General features: G+C 44.9%; 2 protein-coding genes across 3 annotated transcripts in view; both read right to left on the reverse strand.

The window, feature by feature from the left end:
• Window positions 1–23953, reverse strand: part of RPA2 (replication protein A2) — a 160705-nt gene that overhangs the window by 101138 nt on the left and 35614 nt on the right. The gene's annotated exons all lie outside the window — the stretch shown is intronic.
• On the reverse strand, window positions 1046–18045 carry PTAFR (platelet activating factor receptor). Of its 2 annotated transcripts, none has more exons than XM_083455834.1 (3): window positions 17724–18045; window positions 12538–12703; window positions 1046–4169 (listed from the first exon to the last, which is right to left on the reverse strand). In XM_083455834.1, exon 3 carries the CDS (start codon window positions 4118–4120, stop codon window positions 3059–3061), a length of 1062 nt encoding a protein of 353 aa, XP_083311960.1. In that variant the 5' UTR covers window positions 4121–4169; window positions 12538–12703; window positions 17724–18045; the 3' UTR covers window positions 1046–3058. The 2 variants fall into 2 exon arrangements, with proteins under 2 accessions (XP_083311960.1, XP_083311961.1); XM_083455835.1 differs by lacking the exon at window positions 17724–18045 and adding an exon at window positions 12836–13285.

Genomic DNA, 23953 nt, shown 5'->3' on the forward strand with positions numbered 1-23953 from the left:
CTCTGCCTGGTTCAAATAAACCTATTGGTTGATTTAATGACACTTTACTTCTGAAAGCACTCAAAGAATATACATAAAAAAAGATGAGTAAATATGTTAAAATGTTAATGTGAGTTGCTACTCGGGTTCCACTTCCCTCCTGAGGGTTGATTTCACCCATTGAAGCTGCTGGGCTGTGTTTCGAATTGTTGACGATACATTGGAGGACAATAGTATACTGTTAACTTTAAGAATAATCACATTATTGGCTTTTAAATCCATTGGGACAAAGCTACTGCATAATAGACAGACTCAGCAAGCAGCATAGAGCACCAGTGTGTAACGTAGGGACACTGCAGTGGTAACCTTTATATGGCGCTGTGAGTATGGCAATCATATCTGTATTTCCATCTGTGAAATGTTAGATGGTATGCATTTGGCTCTCCACTTTCTCTCCTTTCATCATACATTGGTGGGCCCCACCCCAACATCATTGGATAATTTTATATTCACAGAGGGTCTCTCCTTTAAGGGATTGAATTAACCAGGTCTCCTGACCATAGAGTTCCCTAGAACAGAGGTCAACAACCTATGCCCCTCCAAATTTTGGCTTCCTGTAATCTCAGACCATTAGCCTTACTGGCTGGGATCAATTGGCATTGAAATCTTAACAACATCTCAAGGACCACAAGTTCCCCATCCCTGCCCTACAATGTCATTCAGCCTTCCTGTTCTATTGAGGAAGCTTGGGTTTGAGTTTCAGTGCTCAAATCTCCCTGGATTTGACAGCAGGAGGAAGTGTGAGGATTCATGCTCTAGTGGACCCAGAAGCTGCAGTGTAGCTCTTCCACAACCCAAACATTCCACTTGGTGGTCTTCTGTCTCCCATCCTGTTCATGTTTTCCTGCCCCTCTCTGGTGTTCTCAGCCCATGGGTAAAAGTCCCTAGCCTAGAATCTGCTATTCTTTTCCAGACATCTGTACTAGTGTGACCCACAATATGATCCTACACCAAAAAAATCTACAGACATGCCCACTGGGCTGAAAGTAGCAGTGCTGAATAGCTATAATGGTTAGAGCTGTTGTTTTTATTAATGAAACTACAGACAAGCAACAGGTATACAGCTTTTCAGGCTTTCCATGATAGTATGGTGTTAGCATAGTTTCTGTATATGCAGTGAATAAGCATGGTGTTTACAGTGGCTTCTCACTTTTACTTCTGAGTGCCGTTTCATTGGTGCTATGGTTTGCCAAGCAGAAAAATGGGTAGGGACCAGCCCTCTATGATCTAGAGTTTGCATTGGCAAACTCAGCCCTCCAGATGTTTTTGGCCTACAACTCCCATGATCCCTAGCTAACAGGACCAGTGGTCAGGGATGATGGGAATTGTAGTTTCAAAACATCTGGAGGGTCAAGTTTGCCTATGCCTGATCTAGGGCTTTCTCCTACCCTCCTCACATCACAAAAGCAGTAATGTGGAAATATTTTAAATACACGTTAAGCAGTCTTATACCCAATCTGAATATTAGCCAACACCTGCTATCTGAACTTTTCAGCTAGAGATGCCTTGGACCTTCTGAATGAGAAGCAGCATTATTTTTTTATTACTTATTAAATTTTTATACCATCCTTCATCCAAAAATCATGGGGCGGTTCACAGCATAAAAAATACAAAATGAGAATACAAAAATAACACAATCAAACAAAAACAAACCAATAACACCCCCCTCCCCACAAAAACATTTAGAAGGCCAGAGAACATTAATCAGTCAACGACCTGATTATAGCAAAAGCATGTTCTCAACCCCTGAGCTATGGTCTATTCCTGAACCTATTCCTTTCCTCCCCTCAGTTCCTGACATTTCTACCATGTGAACATTGAATGCACACCTGAGACGCGTAGGTAAATTTATGCAAAATCTCTGCTCTCAGATTATGATGATTTCTGGATGACAGCCTATGGTAGAGATGGAGAACGTGGCCATCCAGTTGTTGCTGGGCTCAGCTACCAGTCAGCATGAGGGACGATACATAGCTGTCAACTTTTCCCTTTTCTTGCGAGGAATCCTATTCGGAATAAGGGGATTTCCCTTAAAAAAAGGGAAACGTTGATAGCTATGGGATGATGGAAGAGGTAATCTATCAAAGTCTGGAGTGCTACTGGTTCCCCACCCCTGTTCTATGGCCACTGAGTGTTGCAATAGTCCCTGTTGCTTTCGAAGCCCAAATGGTATCAATTCAAGAGTGATTGGGGGAAGTGTGCATGTTTTAGGTTAGATGCCTTCAGTGGAGCCTCCTCCCTGACAGGCCCGCCTTCTCCATGCCACTGTCACCGTTGCCAGTCAATTATCCTCTTTCTCTGGGTCAGGGTGGCTGGTGCCCACTGGGTGAAAGTCAGGGAAACCAGCACTAGGAGCCAGAGCCACCCCCTTGCCAAGTGTAAAAAAGAAAGCAGGCAGGTGGGAGTAGGCTCAAATTTGTGGGCTTGTGCCCCATTTGCCCTTATCGTCCAGCTTTTCACTGCTGTAGACCCTATCTGAATAGCTACTCAAAGGAGGAAGCTGAGCTGAGCCAAGACTGATGTTCCTTTTCCTTGTTCCTATCACAGCTGAGATAGCTCAATCACTCTGGGGGAATAAGGAGAGAGCCAGGAGGCTCTAAGGGTTGGCAGTGGGCTTTGCAATGAGAGACAAATCTCAGCAGATGCCCAAGGATGCCCATCCCTGATGCCCAACCCTCTCTGGAGAGTTCTGAGCTAGCTTCAGGGTGAAATTATGGAACTAAATGTCACTACAATCCGGATCCGAACCAGAAAACGAATGTAATGCCCATCTTTCTAAAAGACATCATAAGTGATTCCAAGCATTTCCCTTTTGTTACAACAACAAAAGACAACTTAGATAGTCCGCGTTTTTCCTGAGTCACAGTGTTCTAGCTCTCCTAAGTGGATTTCCGTTCCTGCCGTTGCATCTAGAGAAGAGCTGGAAAGCTGTGTGCATCTGCCAAGCTCTTGATGAAATGCAGAGTCTGTGCCAGTCACCAGCCTGAATTTGCTGCTGCATAAGCAGAACAGAACACTTTTAAGGTTTGATGGAGGCATGGAAGCCCTCTTCCATCGCCACCATCCCTTCCACAGTGGTCTCAGTTGTTTGCCTGGAGCACTTTCGACTGTCCTTTATGTTTTTCAAGTTCTCAGAAAGGTGTTTCCTGAACTTTTTGGTGAGGAAGCAGTAAATGACAGGATCCAGAACGCAGTTGGCGCCCAGGAGGAACAGGGTCACCTGGTGGATGTGATCCCACCACCTTTTGCTCCTACAGCTTATATCCCATTTGCCCAGAACCATCAAGGTCCAGGGAAGGTCCACAATGTGGTGAGGCACGAAACATACCACAAACACAATCATGACAGTGCACACCAAATAGAGCGCCCTTTGCCTGATGTGGGCGCTCTTCCGAGCTTGAGGTTTTTGGGAGAGCAGTGTTCGGATAATGGAGGCGTTGCATACCACGACAATCAGGAAGGTGACAAAGAAACAAATGCAAATGGCGATGTGGGAGGCAAGGACAGGGATGTTACTGCTTTCTGGGTCGTAGCGCTCAAAACAGCGTGTCACGTGCCCCTCTTGGGTTGTGCCGCTGCCAAACAGGAAGTATGAAGAAGGGCCCGCGATCAGGACCCAGATAGCTATTGTGACATAGATGCCCCTTCTTCGCGTGGTAGACTGAGCTGCCGAAATGGGCTTTGTGACTGCTTGGTACCGATTGTAGGTTATGACCCCGAGGAAGGCAACTGAGCAGTAGGTGTTCACAAAGAATAAGTAACCAGCCAAGTTACACAAAAAGCTGGGCATGATCCAGTCTCCTCTGTAGTGGTAATACACGATCCACATTGGCAACGTGATCAGGAAGAGCAGGTCGGCTGTCGTCAAGCTGACCATGAATATCTTTATTTCGTTTAGTTTCTTCGTGGCATAAACCCGTGTGAAAAGCCACAGGACGTAGCTGTTGGCTATAAAGCCCAGAATGAAAATGATGCTATAGTAGACAGTGAACAGGGTATATCTGAACTCGGAATCCACGTGGCAATCTTCCTTCGCGACGGGAAGCGCTGAGAAGTTGTTACTTTCACCCTTTCGGGACATGGCTGCAGCAATCACATTATTCTTTTAATGAAGCTCTGTTTTTCTTATCCTGAAAAGAGAGAGAAGGAAATGAATAATGCAAGAGGGAGGCAACATTCAGCAATGAAACACAATGCTTTGTATGAAGAAGTTCAATCCCTGACAGAGAGGTGGTTGACCTGTCCTGAGATGGGATGAATAAGCAAACTGGCATTTCAGTTCCCATTTCCATTTTTGATATACTTTAACATCCCTAGCTTTAAAAAAGGTTTTTGAAAAGTGGGGGAGGGATAGGAGATTGGGGGCCCAAATGAAAGGACCTGGAGTTTGGGGGCCCTAGACTAGACCCTGCAAAACCCGGAATGGTACCACACCCGTTTCCGAACAGAAGAATCATTTGACTTTTTCAGACTACACAGTTTGATTGACACTTTGTAAAGCTGTGTGACTATGTTAAACCTCTTACTGCTTCCTAAGAGGAAGCGAAAGCTCTGTAGAAAAGAGACATCTGCAGAAGAGGATCTTTCCCCGTGAGATTGAGAAGTGCCCACGGGTCACATTAACCACAGAAAGAATTGTGTAATTTGCCAATGTGGTGTGGTTAAAAAAAAAAAAAATCCCCTGCTTAATTTGTTCGTGTTTTCTTGGATAAAACAACAAGATGCCTATGCTGTTATTTTTTAAAAAAATTAATGCTGCCGGCGGAAGCTGAGGTTCCAATACTTTGGCTACCTCATGAGAAGAGAAGACTGCCTAGAAAAGACCCTGATGTTAGGAAAGATGGAGGGCACAAGGAGAAGGGGACGACAGAGGACGAGATGGTTGGGCAGTGTTCTCGAAGCTACAAACATGAGTCTGACCAAACTGGTGGAGGCAGTGGAAGACAGGAGTGCCTGGCATGCTCTGGTCCATGGGGTCACGAAGAGTCGGACACGACTAAATGAGTAAACAACAACAACAATGCTGCAGTCCTATGCATGCTTACTTAGGAACAATAATTTATTATTATATTATTACAGCATAAAACTGTAAATACATAATATAATAAAAGTAAATAGTAATTGTAAAAGAGATACCACTGCCAACTCATCAATTAACTGGGTTTTAACATTTTAGGATTCTGCCTTTCACAGGGTGTAAATTGAGTCTCAGGCTGAAAAAAAACCACATTCATTTTTCAGAGGATAGACTCATAGAGTTGGAAGGGACTCCAAAGGTCATCAAGTCCAACCCCTTGCAATGTAGGAATCTCAGCTAAAGCATCCATGACAGATAGCCATCCAACCTCTGCTTAAAAACCTCCAAGGAAGGAGAGTCCACAGCCTTCCGAGGGAGTCTGTTCCACTGGCAAACAGCTCTTCCTGTCAGAAAGTTTTTCCATATGTTCAGTCGGAATCTCCTTTCTTATAACTTGAAGCTATCGGTTTGAGTCCTACTTTCCAGAGCAGGAGAAAACAAGCTTTCTCCATCTTCCATGTGACAGCCCTTGAAATATTTGAAGATAGTCATCGTATCTCCTCTCAGGTTCCTCTTTTCCAGGCTAAACATACCCAGCTCCTTCAACCACTCCCTGTTAGGCTTGATTTCCAGACCCTCTTACGGTGTACATACCTCTTTCCCCATATTACTCTTTCTATTCAAACAGATTTGGTTGTGTGCATTTTTTGTATAGTAAGAAAGCCTGCAAAACTCATTTTGCCAAGGGGTGAAAATGATTTGAGTACAGTCATCACAAGCAACTCATCCACACTGGAGTTTAATGTGGATTTTGAAACTGCTTGTGCCTATATTTTTGGTGTTGTCCACCTAATGTCCTCCTCACCCCCCTGTTAAATTTAGATTTTCCCAATCTGCGGGTAATCAGACCGGGAACAAAAATCTGATATAAACTTGAACATTACCCAGCTGTGGACATACGAAGTGAAGCATGCTGTGTAGACAGATATTTTTACATGTGTGGTGGCAATTCTGCTTCCATTTTGCTTCTATCAGCCCAAAGGAAAGGATGTAGCCTGTCCTTTTCTACTAGTTGTTGCGGAACTTTATTTTTATTCCTTTACCAAAGCTCTTGTGGAAAACTACCGTTTGCCAAAATATCTGCATTGAAAATAAAAATAACATTTACTCATGCAACTACAGGATGTCAGAAAGGAAGAACGGAAGACAGAAAGTGGCGGCCTTCCTTACAATCAGCTCCAAATGCTTGCTTGATTTGCAGTGACTCATATTTATTTACTTATCTTTGACTGCTCTTTTGTGTGAATCTCTTTTTGGGAAAATGTATTAAAAAAAATAATAATGTGTAGTCACAGCTAAACAAATACCTGCATGCATGGCCAGCAGGCATCAACCAGGCATTGACTCCTGAGGAGACCACATTTGGACATTGCCTGATCACACCTCCTGTGTGAGAAGAAGGGCAGGGCACATTCCACCTGCTACCTAATGGCAGAGAAGGAGCTTAGCTGTGGTACCTTAGGCAGAAGGAAGGAAGGGGAGACAGGGAGGATGTAAAAAGCACCAGAGGGAGGGGAGAAGAGGAGGAAGCCTAGTGGAGACACAGGGAACAGGCTGGTCAAGCTGAATGCCTAAATTAGATACCTCCACATAAATTAGGTGGTCCTTACATTGGAGGTCTTCTTCAGGTTGTTCCCCTAAGCATCATGGGGTGTGGCCAAAGGGGTGAGACCAACGGCCCATGTTTATCTAGTCCCCCTGCATCCTGGGGAGGCATAGATCTCATAGAATCTCATAGAATCATAGAGTTAGGACCTTGAGGATCAACCCCCTGCAATGCAAGAAAGTGCCACTGTCCCTTACTGGGATCGAACCTGTAACCTTGGTGTTGTCAGCACCACGGTCTAACCAACTGAGCTATTCTGTGAGGCCTGGATTTAAGCGCTGCCTAGAGAATTGATACAGAAGACCCCTGTCCACTTTGGGGGTGAGCCTCCCCTGGAATCCTGAGGCAGCTCTGGGCGGAATTGACTGTCCCTGTGGTTTGGGACTTACTCTTGAGGAAACAATATTGGAGAAAGGAGAATTTGACGCTCTGAAGAAAGCACGACGCTGAAGTAGCCCTGAGAAGCAGAGGTCTGGCTGAAGGACTTGGTGCCTGGAAGAATCTAGGCCTGAGGTGCAAGCTGATAAAGTGAAGCTGCATTTCTGGACTAGTGACTTACAGCTGAGCAGACATGCATTGCTGCCTCTGTTTTGACCTCTTATGGAAGTCATGGCGCATGTCCCCTTTGAGGTTATCCTTCCCTGGGGGTCTGGCACAAATACCTAAATTCTAGCTCAGTTGGTAGAGCACAAGACTCTCAATCTCAGAGTTGTACCTGGGTGCATGCCCAGAACAGATCTCAGACTTGAGGAACTTAGGGAGGGTGGGGAACTGTTAACTGAGGGGAGGAAACAACATCCCGAATATATCCCAGCAAGCACCACCCACTAGTATGGATGGGAAACATTGAGAGAGATTTCAGAGGCATAAAACTGAAGGCAGTGGCGTAGCATGGGTTATCAGCACCCGGGGCAAGGCAAGTAATTTGCGCCCCCTAACCCATGGATTTGCGCCCCCTAACCCTAACCCCCAGATGTTGCGCCCGGTGCAGCCGGCCCCCCCTGCACCCCCCACGCTACGCCACTGACTGAAGGTACACAAACACACACATGAAAACCCTTGTGTGGACACAGCCTTAAACAAAGAAGGGTGTGAGAGAGTGTATTGTAGTAGTAAGAACAGCTTTGTATTTAAGCACTAGCTGGATACCCACAGATGAGAAGGAATTGCAAGCAGGTGAATTATTGGAATTCTACACAGGTGGGAAGGCTGGGAAAGGATGGGCAGAGTGCTCTGTCTGCCCTCTGTGCTCAACGCCAAAATGAAACAGGTTGCTGCAGGGAGGACTGAACAGGGGCAGATATTGGTCTTTCAGATTTCAATGGCCTCCTGTGTAAGGCCAAAATTCAGTTCACCCTCCTGCCCCTCACCTTCCAACTGCTCAATTCACCAGCTCATAGTTGCAACACCCTGTGGCACCCCCTGCACTCAGCACCCATTGCGGTTGGGACCGGTTGCACTGCCCCAAATCTGCCTCTGGACTGAACTCACCCTCCCATTTTTTGCCAGCTCCCAGCAGGGTAGTAAAAAAAGCAAAAAATGCAGGCTATTAACTTTATTCAGAAGTCTGGGTTACAGTGCCAGATTAGGATGGGAGTTACATGGGCCCAAATCCTTATTCAGCTATTACAAAGATCTCATTGGTAGACTTGGAGAAAGTCTCTCTCTCTCTCTCTCTCATTAATCTACTTTGCAAGATTGGTGTTAGATTTTTTTTTTAAGGGGGGGAAGACCCAGATACACTTCCCTGTTCTCATTGGAGGAAGGGTGGGGAATTAGAGTAATAAGTAACTAAGTGGAAAATAGAGAAGTTTGTGCCCTTATTTGGCCCTGGGATGAAATATTTTAAATGTGTGTTTTGGGGTTGTTGTTTTTTTGTTGGTAAGCTCCTGTTTCTTCAGTTCTGTTGCTTGGAAAGAGGAAGTAGAACCACAAACACCTTTTATTTCTTAGAACTCTGAGCTTCCTCCTCTCACAGTCATATTTTACCACTTTTTCCAGATAAGGTCATCTGCCCATTAACTTTGTGCCATGATTAACTCTGGAAGCCTCTTTACACTTTGGGTGTCTCTTGTCCTTTAGAGCAGGGATGAGGAACCTTAGGCCTGAGCAAGGCAGACCAAGAAATTTTGCTGTCTGAGGCAAAGAGCAAAATGGCACTGACTAGGGACAGGAGCGGGAGAGTTCAATTTGGTATGCATTTAAAGCCTAATCTTATCAAATCCTCACTTTTCAAAACAATATAACAACCGAAACACAGCTATCCTTCAAAATGCACACTTAGCAGAATTTTGCAATTCAGTTCTCCAACCAAACAGTGTTTGCAAAAATGCATCTATTAGTGGAAACGTCTTGCAAAACTCTGTACAGAAAGCAAAACTGCATATAAACTGTTTATTAGGAGAAACTCTCACAAAAATGCTATTTTTTTTTAAAAAAATCACGAATAGCTGCAAAATGTAGAGAATGGAATTTAAGATTGGAAAAATTAGAAAATGAGCGAACTGAAATTGGCAGATCCTTCCATCCATGACACCCACACCCCCATTCCATTTCATGTACAGCATACTTCCTTCAACACTGCACCCAAGTGTAGCAGTTCACATTTAAAGGTGAACATCCCTAGTATGCATTTTCCGAAACAATATGAGAACCAAAACACAAACTTCTGTTGAAATTCACACTTTGCAATGCAGTTCTCTAGTGAAGTGTTGTGTACAAAAATGCACATACAAATATGTGTTTATTGGGAGAAATATACCGTAGAAGGCTGGTGAGTTCTCATGGGAAGTTTTTTTTAAAAAAAAATTCACAAGGATATGTGGAGAATCAAACTTAAGAATTGGGGGGGACGGGATGGATAGAAAGCAAAACTGATAGAATTCATCCCTGAATTCTGAGGGTGCTTCCTTATAAGCGAAGTCTATCCAAATCAATGGAACTTCAGAGAAAAAATGTTCAGCATAGGAGTGTGAATACAGTGTCATTTCTCTTTCAGAAGTCTTAAAATGTGGGACAAATCTTTCTTCCTTTCTCTGCTCTTCCTCCCCTTGTCCCATCACCACCACCATAATTGAACTTTGGTCCTTCTCTTCCCACTCTAGAATTCATTCTCCAGGTGCTGTTAACTCCAGGTTGCCTCCACCCCCATCTCGCCCTTCTTCGAGTTATTTATCTTTAAACAAGGCTTGGACTGAACAGTCCTACAGATAAAAGGAATGTCAGGGCGGGCACATGAGCACTCCAAAGATACTTCTGAGGGAGTAATTTGGTAGAACAATGCCTGCAGTCAGATCCTCTTATCTCTCCACACAAGTTCAAAAGGCTGGAGACTTAATTTGATTTGATTTTTTATTCAAATGAAAGTTGGATGTTTGGGACACTGCTGAGGGGACTAGTCCGTCACACCCACCTACCTCAGTAGGTACAGCTCTGCAATACATTGAAAGGAAGTTTAAACACCCTATCTGCGGACACACCAAACATTTAAACAGCATAACTTCCCCTTGCCCAAGAATCCTGGGAGCTCTACTTTGTCCCTCACAGAACTACAATTCCCAACACCCTTTACAAACTACAGTTCCCAGGATTCTCGGGCAAGGGGGAGTCATGTGTTTCAAATAAGTTGTGTGCATGCAGCCTCCAGCTCATAGACATAGCATAAGTAGCCAGCATACTTGGGCAGCAGAACTCAGTCAGGGCCCACCTTGATAATGCTATTGGGGTGGGGTTAGCCGTCTCCCTGCCCTCCAGCCAGACCAGGTCTGGTATTACTTAAGAGCAATGGTAGGTGGCTGAGAAGCCGCCATTTAAAAGTGCCCACAGTACTCCAAACAGCTGTCTTGTCAGTGCATTGTGAGTGCAGCGGTATCTTGGGTTAAGTACTTAATTCGTTCCAGAGGTCCGTTCTTAACCTGAAACTGTTCTTAACCTGAAGCACCTCCTGCTGCTGCCGCACCACCGGAGCACGATTTCTGTTCTTATCCTGAAGCAAAGTTCTTAACCTGAAGCACTATTTCTGGGTTAGCGGAGTCTGTAACCTGAAGCGTATGTAACCCAAGATACCACTGTAGTTACAACGGTGGACAGCTCAGAGCTGCCCACCACATATAATGGCGCTGCTGCTGTACAGTGGTACCTCGGGTTACAGACGCTTCAGGTTACAGACGCTTCAGGTTACAGACTCCACTAACCCCGAAATAGTACCTCGGGTTAAGAACTTTGCTTCAGGATGAGAACAGAAATCACGAAGCAGCGGTGCGGCGGCAGCAGGAGGCCCCATTAGCTAAAGTGGTGCTTCAGGTTAAGAACAGTTTCAGGTTAAGAACGGACCTCCAGAACGAATTAAGTTCTTAACCTGAGGTACCACTGCATATTGTTGCCTGTGTGCTAGTTACCTGCAGAAGTTCATGCCTCATCATACTCACTGCTGACCCCTGAAGTCTTATAGGGAGCTGCCTTAAATTAAGTCAAACACTTGGTCTACTCGGCTCAGTATTGTCTACACTGATCAGCAGTGGCTGTCCAATAGTTTTGGGCAGGGGGCATGCACAGCCCTACCCGGCGATGCCAGGAATTGAACCTATGACCTTCTGCATGCAAAGCAGATGCTCTGTCCCTGAGACATGGCCGGTCCTCTGCCCTCTCTTGGACTGAGTGAGCAGTGACAGGAACAACCTCAGCTCACCCCGCCTGTTCTCAATGGACGGTTATTCACATTGGGCCCAGAGGAAGAGGGTAATCTTAGGATCGCAAGGACAGTGGCAAAGAGGAGGGGAACAATCAGGGAGGGACCCCCTGAGTGCATCATCATCATCACTGCCATTATTATTATTATTATTATTATTATATTCAAAATCTGTTACTTCTACCAGAAGAAGCATACCAAAAAAAGAGAAATTTTGCATTTGTAATGGACCATATCAAAACACACAGCATTATTAAGCATACACACAAACCATTTGGTGAAAATAATCTTATATTTACACCTCAAGCACTATGATATTACACTTCTAAACCTCTTTTACCCATTGTAAGAGAAACTAGTCCGTTCAGCCTCTGGATATTCTCAGTTCCCTTTTTTATGTAACTGATTAGTAAACGCCATTCGCCAAGTTGCTATTGATAGTTTCCTGTTCTTTAACATAGTTGCTAATGTAATAAAATTTTATTGCTCACCATTTCCCCTCGTTATATCTGATTTGTATAGTTTATGGGCTTTAGCATACATCAGCCTTGTAGTATTTACTATGTGTAGGATTTGAATAACCCTTCATGGATCACTGCCTTGCCATGGCGAAGGGGCTTGAATAACTCAGGGAAGCTATGAGCTATGTCATGCAGGGCCACCCAAGATGGACAGGTCATAGTGGAGGTCCATGGGGTCACAAAGAGTCGGACACAACTAAACGACTAAACAACTAAACAACAACAACAACATGATTTGAATTTTAGATGTTTGTAATGGTTAATCCTTGACACAGTTTAAGAGACAAATTAAAAAGTCCAATGGAAGCCTGACCTGAAAAATAATAATAATTACTTTAACACTATTAAATATCATCACCATTATTTCTTCTGAACCAATTTTAATATTAAGCGCAGAAACAAGGTCTGAGACCTAGTGGTGAAGGGTAGGAAAGAAATCAAAATATAATCACAATCACAACAATAATTGTACTTGTTGTTCAATGGAAATGCAGTGTTGTGAGTGCAACCAAGCTCCTCTGAGCATTTTGGGAAAGGGCTGCGAAATCAGACGATGTTCCCAGCAAATGCCCTAAGAATTGCATCTGTAGGAGCAGCCTCCACTTACCAGAGTCTAGAGGAAGGATATTCTCCACTGAATCCAAGTTGATGGAGGGAGTTCATCAATAGGCGAGTCTTGGGTGCTTGCGAACGAACCCTCTGCCAGTCTGAAGCTTGAGGCTCTTTGCCACGCTGCCAACTTCCACAAACCAGAAGGACCCCGCAAGAGGCACCTGCGTAGTCATTGGGAGTGAAGAAACAACGTGTGTCATCACTGCCACCAAGGAAACGCAATGTTGAGTAAGGCTAAGAGGAAGACAATTAACTGCAAGAGGGTGGGAGAGCCACGACAAGCCATTGCTAACCTAGATTTGCTTCTGAAAGGCTCTTGTGACCGAGCCACGGTCTGTCTGCTACCAAAGCTCCAGGGAAAGAGCTTCTCGCTATCATTAGTCATAAATCTAATGACAACGTTTAATGACTTCCTTCCAGTAAGCACAGAAAGCCGTCGCCCCAAAGCTGCACGGATGCCTTCATCTGGTCTTTGCAAGTTAAATGTCAGTTTGCAGCAGGCGGACAACCTCTCTCCCCACCCCAGCTGCCCTTGGAGTGGCACGTTTTCGCCTGCAATGACACGCTTTTCTCACAACAATCTCAGCCACTTCAGAGGGTAGGATTCAAATGGAACGAGTAAAACATGATGCAATCCTCACAAGGCTTCCTGACAGATATTGGAGAGGATCAGAAGCAGGGCACATATCTCCTGCACTGGATCATACCTCTCTGTACACAGGATATCAGCAACATTTTTCAGTCTCATATTTTTTTGATCTCAAGATCAGTTCTTCACATTTCAACACCAGTTTGTGATTTCCCCCCTTTAAAGTCCTCATCAGCATTTAATTGCAAATTTCCCCAAATATACACGTTTTTGTATAAATGCACATTTCTGCAGAGAAATTTTATTTAGTATAATGCTCTTCTGAATGTTACTTTCACTAATATATGCATTTTTATGCACACTTTACCGTAGCGTATGCATTTTTGTACACGTTACTTGACTGGATAAATTCATTGCCAAATTCGAATAAGAAGTTTGAATTTAGAAGTCTGGCTCTGTTTCGGCCTATGTATTGTTTCAGAAAGTGTTCACCTTTAAATGCAAATGGAATCAAATTTGTCTCCCATCCCTATTCAAGAATAGACAACGTGCAGGTTTCTTGATGTTATATTGGACCACAACTCCCATCATCCCTGCCGATTGGTCATGCTGGCTAGGGTTGGTGGGAGTTGTAGTCCAACAACCAAGGGGCCAGCCCCCCCCCAAAAAAGTTAATGAGCATTGCCATTCAACTGGTGTGCATGTGCTACATATGCAGTGCGGGACTTACCTGGGCCCCCCAATATTTTATTCAAGATGGCACCCTTGCCCACTCATTGTGAAAAGAGAAGTTACAGGGAACCAGGCAGAGGGGCTTCTTTGGCAGTGGTGCCCACCCTGTTGAATGCCCTTGCAGCAGTTGTCAAGGAGATAAATAACTAGACAACTTTTAGAAGACATCTGAAGGCAGCCCTGTATAGGGAAATTTTTAATGTCTGGTGTTTCATTATATTTTTTATATTCTGTTGGAAGTTGCCTAGAGTGGCTGGTGAAACCTAGTCAGGTGGGTGGTGGGTATAAGTAACATATTCATATCAATATCATCATCATCATCATCATCATCATTCCTCATGCCACGCAACAGACAGAATTCTGTGCTATCTTGCATGAAAGTACAATGTTATCTGCTGTGAGAGCTACTAGGCCAAAGAACTCTGGAGCTTGTGAGGATGAGAATGACCATAATTTGACTTATGACCGAGTCTAGATGTGCTTGAAACTTCAGGGCGGCCGGATATGAAAACCAGATCAAAATCTTAGCACCACTGCTGAATAGGGCTCTGAATCATCAGGAGACCTTGTTTCTGCAATTTCCTTCTGATCTCAACAAACCTGTTCACCCCACACAGTCTGGCATCAACTAATTGCATCATACCTTCTCTCCGCACAAGAAAAAGTTGTATGATATAAATCAGAGCATTGCCAATGGGGTGTAAAACAAAGGGTTAAGCAGGCATGAAGAGACCAGGGATGGTAATTGGATAATAATAATAATAATAATACCCTGACCATCTGGCTGGGTTTCCCCAGCCACTCTGGGTGGCTCCCAAGAGAATATTAAAAACACAATGAAACATCAAACATTAAAACTTCCCTAAACTGGGCTTCCTTCAGATGTCTTCTAAAAGTTTATTTCCTTGACATCGGATGGGAGGGCATTCCACATGGTGGGTGCCACTACCAAGAAGGCCCTCTGTCTGGTTCCCTGTAACTTCGCTTCTTGCAGTGAGGGAACTGCCAGAAGGCCCTCAGAGCTGGACCTCAGTGTCCGGGCTGAATTATGGGGGTGGAGATGCTCCTTTGGGTATACTGGGCCAAGGCCATTTAGGGCTTTAAAGGTCAACACCAACACTTTGAATTGTGCTCAGAAACATACTGGGAGCCAATGTAGGTCTTTCAGGACTGGTGTTATGAGGTCTCGGCAGCCACTCCCAGTCACCAGTCTAGCTGCCAAATTCTGGATTAGTTGTTGTTTCCGTGTCACCTTCAAAGGTAGCCCCATGTAGAGCGCATTGCAGTAGTCCAAGCTGGAGATAACTAGAGCATGCACCACTCTGGTGAGACAGTCTGCGGCTCCAAGGTGCATGAAGATAGGTGGTGGTGGTAACTTTGCCTCGATTAGAGGTGCTAATGCAGGGGCAGGGAACCTGTGGCCCTCCAGATGTTGTTAGACCACAACCTCCATCAGCCTCACCCACCATGGCCAGCAGTGAGGGATGATGGGAGTTGTAGTCCAACAATATATGGAGTGCTCTAGGTTCCTCCACTCCTTCTCTAAATGTAACAGAGTCTAAAAGAAAACCAATGATTTTGAATTCCATATGAAATAAATAAACACAAGGGAGTGGGTGTAGGGGAAGTGAGTGAAATCACCTCCCCTTCCCCCAACACGATATATAGGGACCTCCAGATTCCCAGATTATCCCTGTACCTCTAACCTCCTGAGTTAGGATAGACAAGGAAACATTTCTATCCAAGTTATGTGCATCCTACAATGAACTACTTGGATATTTTTCTTACTCTACAAACATCACTGTGCATGGCTGTGGTTGCAACGAATGAAGTCTACTCTTTAAGGTTCACTTGCCAAATGTTGCTCATTCCGCATGCAAAAGGGGTTCAATAGGTAACTGACCCAGTTAATCGCAACAGGACCCATGGAGGGTGTCTTGCCTGAGGGTCCTCCAAAACATGGAAGAAGAAGAAGAAGGAGAAGAAGAGTTTGAATTTGATATCCCGCCTTTCACTCCCCGAAGGAGTCTCAAAGCGGCTAACATTCTCCTTTCCTTTCCTCCCTCACAACAAACACTCTGTGAGGTGAGTGGGGCTGAGAGACTTCAGAGAAGTATGACTGGCCCAAGATCACCCAGCAGCTGCATGTGGAGGAGCGGAGACGCGAACCCGGTTCCCTTGATTACGAGACTACCGCTCTTAAGAAGAGTTTGGATTTGATATCCCGCCTTTCACTCCCTTTAAGGAGTCTCAAAGCGGCTAACATTCTCCTTTCCCTTCCTCCCCCACAACAAACACTCTGTGAGGTGAGTGGGGCTGAGAGACTTCGGAGAAGTGTGACTAGCCCAAGGTCACCCAGCAGCTGCATGTGGAGGAGCGGAGACACGAACCCGGTTCCCCTGATTACGAGGCCACAGCTCTTAATCACTACACCACGCTGGCTCTCTCACCACACAGGAGCTGCCACTGCTACTCATGTTCTATTTGAAATGCGCAAACACACACACACAATTACATGTGGAAAGAAGTGTCTCTTGGAGAGTAGTAATCATAATCAAGAAACGTTGGAAGCCACCTTGTATTGAGTCAGACCAATTGGTCCATTGAGCTATATATAGACTACCTTGACTGGCTATCCAAGGTTTCCAGTAAGGAGTCTTTCCCAGCCCTCGTTGGAGATGCCTGGAATTGAATCAGGAACCTTTCACATGCAAAGCAAATGCTCTACCATATGAGAACCAAAATACAGCCCTTCTTCAAATCCTATCTTAATTTTGTGATGCGGTTCTCCAATCAACGTTTGCCAAAAATGCATATGTTCAGGAAAAGTGCACATAAAATTTAACAAATTAGTGAAAATAATAGACAAAAATGCATTGCGTTAGGAAATGTCATTTGCAAAAGTTGTGTGAATATTAGTCAAACCAGCATACAAAAATGTGTATCTTAGGAGAATTTCTCACCAAAATGATGATGAATTTTCATGAGGGTTTTTTTTTTTTGAAAAAGCAAAGTGCAGCAGGAATGTAGAGAACTGAATTTAAGAATGGAAACATGAGAAACCGAGAGAACCAAAATTGACAGTCTTCCATCCCTTCTGATGAGGCAGTTCTTCATATGTGACATAAATAGTTCCTTGTTATGTTCAACAATATGTACATCCTGGCTGGTCTCTGCTCAGCACATCTTATGCAAAGGCCAGGGGTCTGTACCAGAACTTAAAAGAGTAAGCTCAATAAAAGCCTGAAATACAAAATGCCTTGTCTGTCCCAACATCCTCCTCCCAAAACATGTGACAACTCTGAATTGGGGGTTTTAGAGTGAGGGAATAATAATAATTAGAAAAATCCTCTTTGCTCTCTTTGCATCATTAACTATCTGAATCTCTGTCATGCCAGCAACTGATAAAGAGAGTAAGAAAAGAGACCCTTGTCAGGGATGGAGGCCTCCACTACTAGCCCTCACAAATCTCAGGCTCAGGAGGAGCCACCATAAATTGCCTAAAGTTACACTTAACCACCCAGGAAGATTCAAGGGGGTTACAGATTTTAGGGCTCCATACCACTCTGACTGAGCCCACTTCCTACCTTCGGATCTTTCAAATTCATACAAATGTATTCCATCAGGGAACACTGCTCTTCAAAAATGTGCCTATTAGGCAAAACTACACGCGAATGTGTGCATATTAGGATAAATTGACACAAAGTGCCGATGAATTTTCATGAGGACTTTAAAAAAATAAATGCGGAAATGTGGAGGTTGAACTTAAGGCTTGAAAAAAGAGAAACTGAGAGAAAGTGGAACTGCCGGATTCACCCATCCCTATTTAGTGCCACCTCAAAACCAAGCAGAGGTCTTACCCCTTTCCACAGGATATAGATCAGCCCAGGTCCTGGACCTTCTCCTCAGGCTGCTTCTCAGATTCTGCTCCACATTCTCCCACAGCTGAGGGAACGTCTTCCTTGGTAGGGCTTGGGAGGCTTTTACTGAGCTTTCTTCCTGTCAGAGGCGCTCTGCGTGGCTTTTTACTTATTCGGGAAGGGAATAATCACTGGTTGAAAATCAAAGGGAAGCTTTCCCTGTGTAGAAAGAGTAGAGTGCCGGAAGCACCGAAACGCACACACTCTCTCTCTGCGTGTTTACGGATTAAGCCCTGGGAAATCCCATCACGTTGGATGTGTTGCCCAACTCATTTACTAGTAGTAATAGCAGGAACAAAAAAAAAAACAAAAACGCCTCAGAGGGAGTGGACTCTCCGGTGAGTGAGTCACAGCCCCATGGCATGCTTCAGCAGGTCTCTGCTTCTAATTTTATTCTGGTATCACCTTGTGTTTGAGAGAGCAACCTATCCAACAAATTCTGTATCCCATTTTTAAAAAATCACTTTCATTGTTATTTTCCAGCAACTCAGGACCTATAGTCCCATACAACACAATTTGAACAAGTACTCTTCATCAGAAAAACACCACACACCAGCTTCAACTTTGGGGACCCCCATGTGATGTTAGCATTTCCCTTACAACTGTAGCACATTGCTTTATGACAGAAGGTAAAACAAACAAAGCACAGGTTATTATTTGATACACTATCCACAAGTCGGCATACACCTTTGAGACTGGTCTTTCACTTTCCGGAATGTTTGTGTACGTTCTCCATCAAAACATTCTCCATCAAAAGCATCCGTGTGTTTTATTCATTTTGCTAATTTCAGTTTCTGTGTTAATTTCCCCATGAGAGCTACTTTATCTGCCATGCTCTCTTGTACCAAGATGTTAGGATGGCTCCCTTGAAGTCCTTCCAAAACATGGTGATGATCATTATTACATCCTGCTACTAGCAGAAATCCAATTAGGACTTTGTGCTTCTGGTCCTGGTTTTACTTCAGAAACAAATTCAATAAAACAGCACTGGGGTTCCGCTACCGTATCTCATTTTTAAAGGAGGGCACTCCTCACAAAGAATCATACAGAGTGCTCAAATTAAACCCCATCAAAAAAAAACCACAACAACTTGCTGCCCTGTCATGACACCCACATCAACTCCCTGAGGAGGCTGATGATTCATAACACTCTGCCTAATGGTAGGGCTGGCCCTGAGCCCAGTGCTCCAATTCTGTGTTACAAGCAAGCCTTCCCCTCAGATAATGTACAAGTATATATTGAAAAGGCTCTGGAAGTGATCCACTGGACATAGCATGAAAGGGTAAGTCAACATGCAGTTGCCTAATCCTGGAATACACCCAGGACGCTTATCACAGCAAACAGCTTCCTTCTCTGCAGCAGAATAACTGTGCAATAGCAATAAAAGTGACACCACCAAAGGTACTCTGTGTGTCATCCTGACACTTAAGCCCATGGTCCTCCTGCACGCAACTATCACCGCTGATGTGATGTGCAGAGGACAGGCATAGCAATTCCAAACATTAAAATTCAATAGAGACCAGTTAGGTATTGGCTCCAGTCTTCTCAAGGCCACCAGGTCTGGCTCCAGCTTGAGCGGATCTTGCTCAAAGTTTCCTCTATTGGGTTTGTTCCTCCTTGCAAACTTACCTTGCCTGCCTGCCCCAGCAGTGTTGGGTTGTCTGGATCTAGTGCCATCTTGGAGTTACGGACTGCACTCCCTGCTGAAATATGGGAGGTCCCCTCTGTATTGACATTCCACCAGCTTCTGAAGACATTCTTCCCTTGGGGCTGCTGGCCCACAACAGAGCATAATGTGGATTTGCATTGGCCTGTTTACCGTTAATATAGAGGCATCCCCTTGATGGTCTCCCGTATCCCACCACTGTCCTGTGCCTATTCCTCTTTAAATGTTGCATTTTTTTGATCCCTCCAAGAGTTTGTGCCAAGTAGAAGTCTACCATGGCAATCCAAGTGCTCTTGGCTTCCACTTCCTGTGGTGGGTACATATTGCTGTTCTGGGGGCCAGCAGAGATCAGCTCTCAGTGCAATCCTCTTGAGATAGCGTTGACGTAAGGAGGAGTGAGTGGATCAAGGCTCAACTGCAGTTTCTTTGATGAAGTCCTTGAAATCTGAAGATGGTAATGTGATCTTAGGTGGGGACATAGTGACAGAATGGCATCCAACCATCCCTCAGGTTCAGGGGTGCTGCAGTACATGAGGTCACCTGGGGTCTGCGCTGAGATCAAATCCCTCTTCCATTCTTCATCTTTCTTGGTGCTTGTGGCCTCATTCCTCAAGTATGGAGAGTTTGCCCCAGGAGCCCATGACATCGAGTCTCCTCAGACCTGGTCTAACATTCTAGCCTTGCTCTTATACCTTATACTCAACTGCTGTAACCACAGTTTGATGAATCAGGGGTTAATCTAAATTAAATGATGGATTTTCATAAACATTGCTGGTGGTCCACACCCTTCCGGTTAATGTGAAAAATGCTTGTAAAGTGACAACATAAACAGGAGGATTTCCACACTTTCTGGTCAAATTGTACATTTTCCAAGCAATGCTGGATAATGCGTGCAAATGGTCTGCAACATTCACTATTGATGCTAACAGTTGGTAGGCATTCTTGAAAGGTCAGTATTTGGAAAGATAAATCAGTTTAATGTGCTGGGATAGTATTCTGTTTTGATGGTTGTGTACGGAGATCTAATGCATCCCCCCCCCCCTTTTGGCATTATTTTTTATTGTTTTGCAACCAAAAGAGCTGTCTCTGTTTGCAGGAACTATCCCTTGTGTTTATGCATATTAAACAGTAAACTCAATCTGACAGCTTCACAATCCAGGGAATACAAGCACCATCTTGTGATTATTTGAATATAATGACTCCTAGTTTCTTTAGGGTGGAGATGGAGAACCTGCAGCCCCCCCCCCCAGATGATTCTGGACTCCAGTGTCCATCATTCCTGACCATTGACTTTGGGCTGATGGGAGTTGGCATCCAAGAACATCTGCATGGCCAATGCTCAGGAATGGAATGGAAGTAATCATCAAAAAGTATCCAGAGGGCCACAGGCTAGACCTCACCCTTGGTCTAGCAAATATCTTGCCGCAGGTCTGCAGAGCCCCAAACAGGGACTATCAGGGTAGGATGGGACAAAGGGAGGGCAGGAAGGCCATTTGGCCTGGGGCTTCAAGCTCAAAGTAAAGGTAAAGGGACCCCTGACCATTAGGTCCAGTCATGACCAACTCTGGGGTTGTGGTGCTCATTTTGCTTTATTGGCCAAGGGAGCTGGTGTACATCTTCTGGGTCATGTGGCCGGCATGACTAAGCCGCTTCTGGTGAACCAGAGCAGTGCATGGAAACGCTGTTTAGCTTCCCGCCAGAGTGGTACCTATTTATCTACTTGCACTTGACATGCTTTCGAACTGCTAGGTTGGCAGGAGCAGGGACCGAGCAACGGGAGCTCACCCCGTCGTGGGGATTCGAACTGCCAACCTTCTGATCGGCAAGTCCTAGGCTCTGTGGTTTAACCCACAGCGCCACCTGTGTCCCACTTCAGGCTCAAAGAGGGCTTCAAACTTACACACACATTAATTTTTTTTGGCATTGATAACATTCACTGTGTGTTTTTATGCACATTGGACCAAAATCTCTCACACAGTTTAAACACTCTTGCAGCTTGGAACTGCAAATTTAAGCAAATAAGAGATGTAATTTGGCGATTGGCATCCGTCTGTCTTGGGAGACAATGGATGAGTGTGCCTTTGAGGGTAAAGTCAAACCTTTGGAGAGTTACAGAGCCGGTTGTGGCTGTAGATGTCAGGCATCAGGGAATCCGATCCACCCTTACCCCCCGGTAGGCAGCCAGGAATAGAAAGACGAGGGAAGCTCTTACCAAGGTCTTTTATTCAATATTCACAGAGAGAGGCTGAGAAATGCCACCTCTTGGAGTAATGGCATTGCTCCAAGTAAACTCCACCCCACTACTCTCCTCAACCTTATGGTGGCCGCTTAGGGCCATTTGACTACGAGCCCTTTGCCATCCTACCTTCAATGCTTGCCGGGTTCTGGGAGAAGGGGGGTCTGGAATGCTTCCTAGTGATAACATGTCAGCCAGCTCTGCTTCCTCCCCCTTCCTTTCCCATTACTTCCCAACTCTGCTCGTCGTCTACCTCTGAGCCGTGACCTTCCTCAAACCACTGTTGTAAATCTATAGTACCATCTTCCTCTTCTCTGGAAGATTCAGGAGGAGGGGGAGGTGGTATCCAACATTCCTCCTCTGTCCAGTCCAACATTGAGACTGATATGGGAGAGACATGTTTTGTTGCAGCTAGGGCAGATGAAGACATCTGGTTGTGCTGATGCAGATGTACCACAGTGTTTCTTCTCGTTCTCCTCCCAGTGATCATTCCTTCTCTGGTCACTGCTGTGAATACACACCCAGACTCTCGTCTCCAGGTGTTGTGGTCATCTACAAAGGATTCCCACATGGTGGGTTAATGTTGCCACCCTAGTAAGCGGCTAGGGAGAATGGGCAGCAGCCTTCACTTGCCTTGCCGTTCTTCTGGACAGTGATGGAGACTGAAACAGAGAAGGCCCTGGAAACAGAGAGCATTTGACAAAGAGAGCCGGCCAACCACTTGGGTGGAGCCCCCCCCCCCCCCAGATGTAAAGCCAGCAACACTCCACTATGAACTCCTTGGAACAAGAGCAGCACAGAAATAAAAGCAAAATGCAATCTTGAGATCTGCCCCCACCCCTTCCTCAATTACAATGAGGGAGATTGTACTTGTTCGAGCCTTTTTGTGCTTAAGGTTTCTTCAGGCAGATTCATACCATAAACGAAGCACATGACTTCCCCCAATGAATTATAGGAACTGTAGTTTGTGAACACTTCTGGAAATTGTGGCTCTCTGAGTAGGAAACTCCATTTCCCAGCATCCTTTGGAGGAAAGTCATGTGCTTTAAATGAGAGTTGAGGAACTGCCCTTCTTAGCTTCACATGGATGCTTCTTCTTCAGGCATTTGTGCTAATGTGTGGATTGCAGAAGTTCAGCAGGAGAGGGAAGGGTGGCTGCTTTCGCGGTGTTGCAACAAGAGCTCTCACACGTGCTCTGAAATCACCACAGTTGCTCAAGCTCTAGGGAGTTTCCCAAGACATTTGTAGCAAGCCGGCGCATAAAAGTGTGCTGCTTTTTTAAAGCTGGGATTTGTCAGAATGTTGCTGCTCATACAACTCAATGACTTGTCATTAACGTAGCATCAAAGCAGCACTGTGGATTGGGGGGGAGGGTTACAGAAGCCCCCTCCCCCATCACTCACACACAACACTTCAGCAAGCCTAAATGGAGATAAGTCTGCTTTCGTTCCTTACTGCATTAAGGATGCTAGCAGCCAATTAGTCTGGACAAAGCAAGGAAGCTGCATAATGATTTTTAAAGCAGACGTTTCTGAACTACAATTCCTATCGTCTCTGATAGGATGTGGTCCAAAGGAAAGGAAAGCAAGAGTTGTAAGCACGTGCTGTGTGAAGACAAACTTTCTTTTGTCTGTCCTTAATCTCCCAACATTCAGCTTCATTTGTTCTCCCCGAGTTCTACTGCCATGAGAAAGGGAGAAAATCTTTTCTTTATCCACTTTCTCCGTGTCACACATCAATTTATATGGTTCCATGTCTCCTCTTCTCTGAACTAAAAAGCTCCAGTTTTCTTATATTTCCTCATAGGGGGAGCTAAACTAGAGGAACCTAAGCTGTGTACAGATGACCGACTCCCTGGAGGGGGAAATGGCACATACTGTAAGTGTACCTCTGCTTCTTCGCGTGTTTGCTTATCAGGCACGGCCAAACTTGACCCACCAGATGTTTTGGGACTACAATTCCCATCATCCCTGACCACTGGTCCTGTTAGCTAGGCATGATGGGAGTTGTAGTCCCAAAAACAGCTGCAGGGCCCAGTTTGGCCTATATGAAAGACTGAATCCCAGAATCAGAATAGGAGTGTCAGCTGAAGGTGATGTTAGATCTTGGAGGCTTGCTAAAGCTGCACCCTGCGGGATACCTTCTTTGGAAATGTGCCCCATTTGTATAGTCTGGCCTAAAATGCCTTAGGGTGTTCCTACTGAGGACTTCCTGTAGCAACATTCATGTTCAAAACTCATGCCTGCACTCATGCACTCAGGCATGAAG

The sequence above is a fragment of the Podarcis tiliguerta genome (assembly GCF_965153285.1).
Source record: "Podarcis tiliguerta genome assembly, chromosome: 8".
Taxonomy (NCBI): domain Eukaryota; kingdom Metazoa; phylum Chordata; class Lepidosauria; order Squamata; family Lacertidae; genus Podarcis; species Podarcis tiliguerta.

Excerpts from the sequence above, each read along its gene's own strand:
- PTAFR (XM_083455834.1), bottom strand. The coding sequence starts at position 4,120 with ATGTCCCGAAAGGGTGAAAGTAACAACTTCTCAGCGCTTCCCGTCGCG.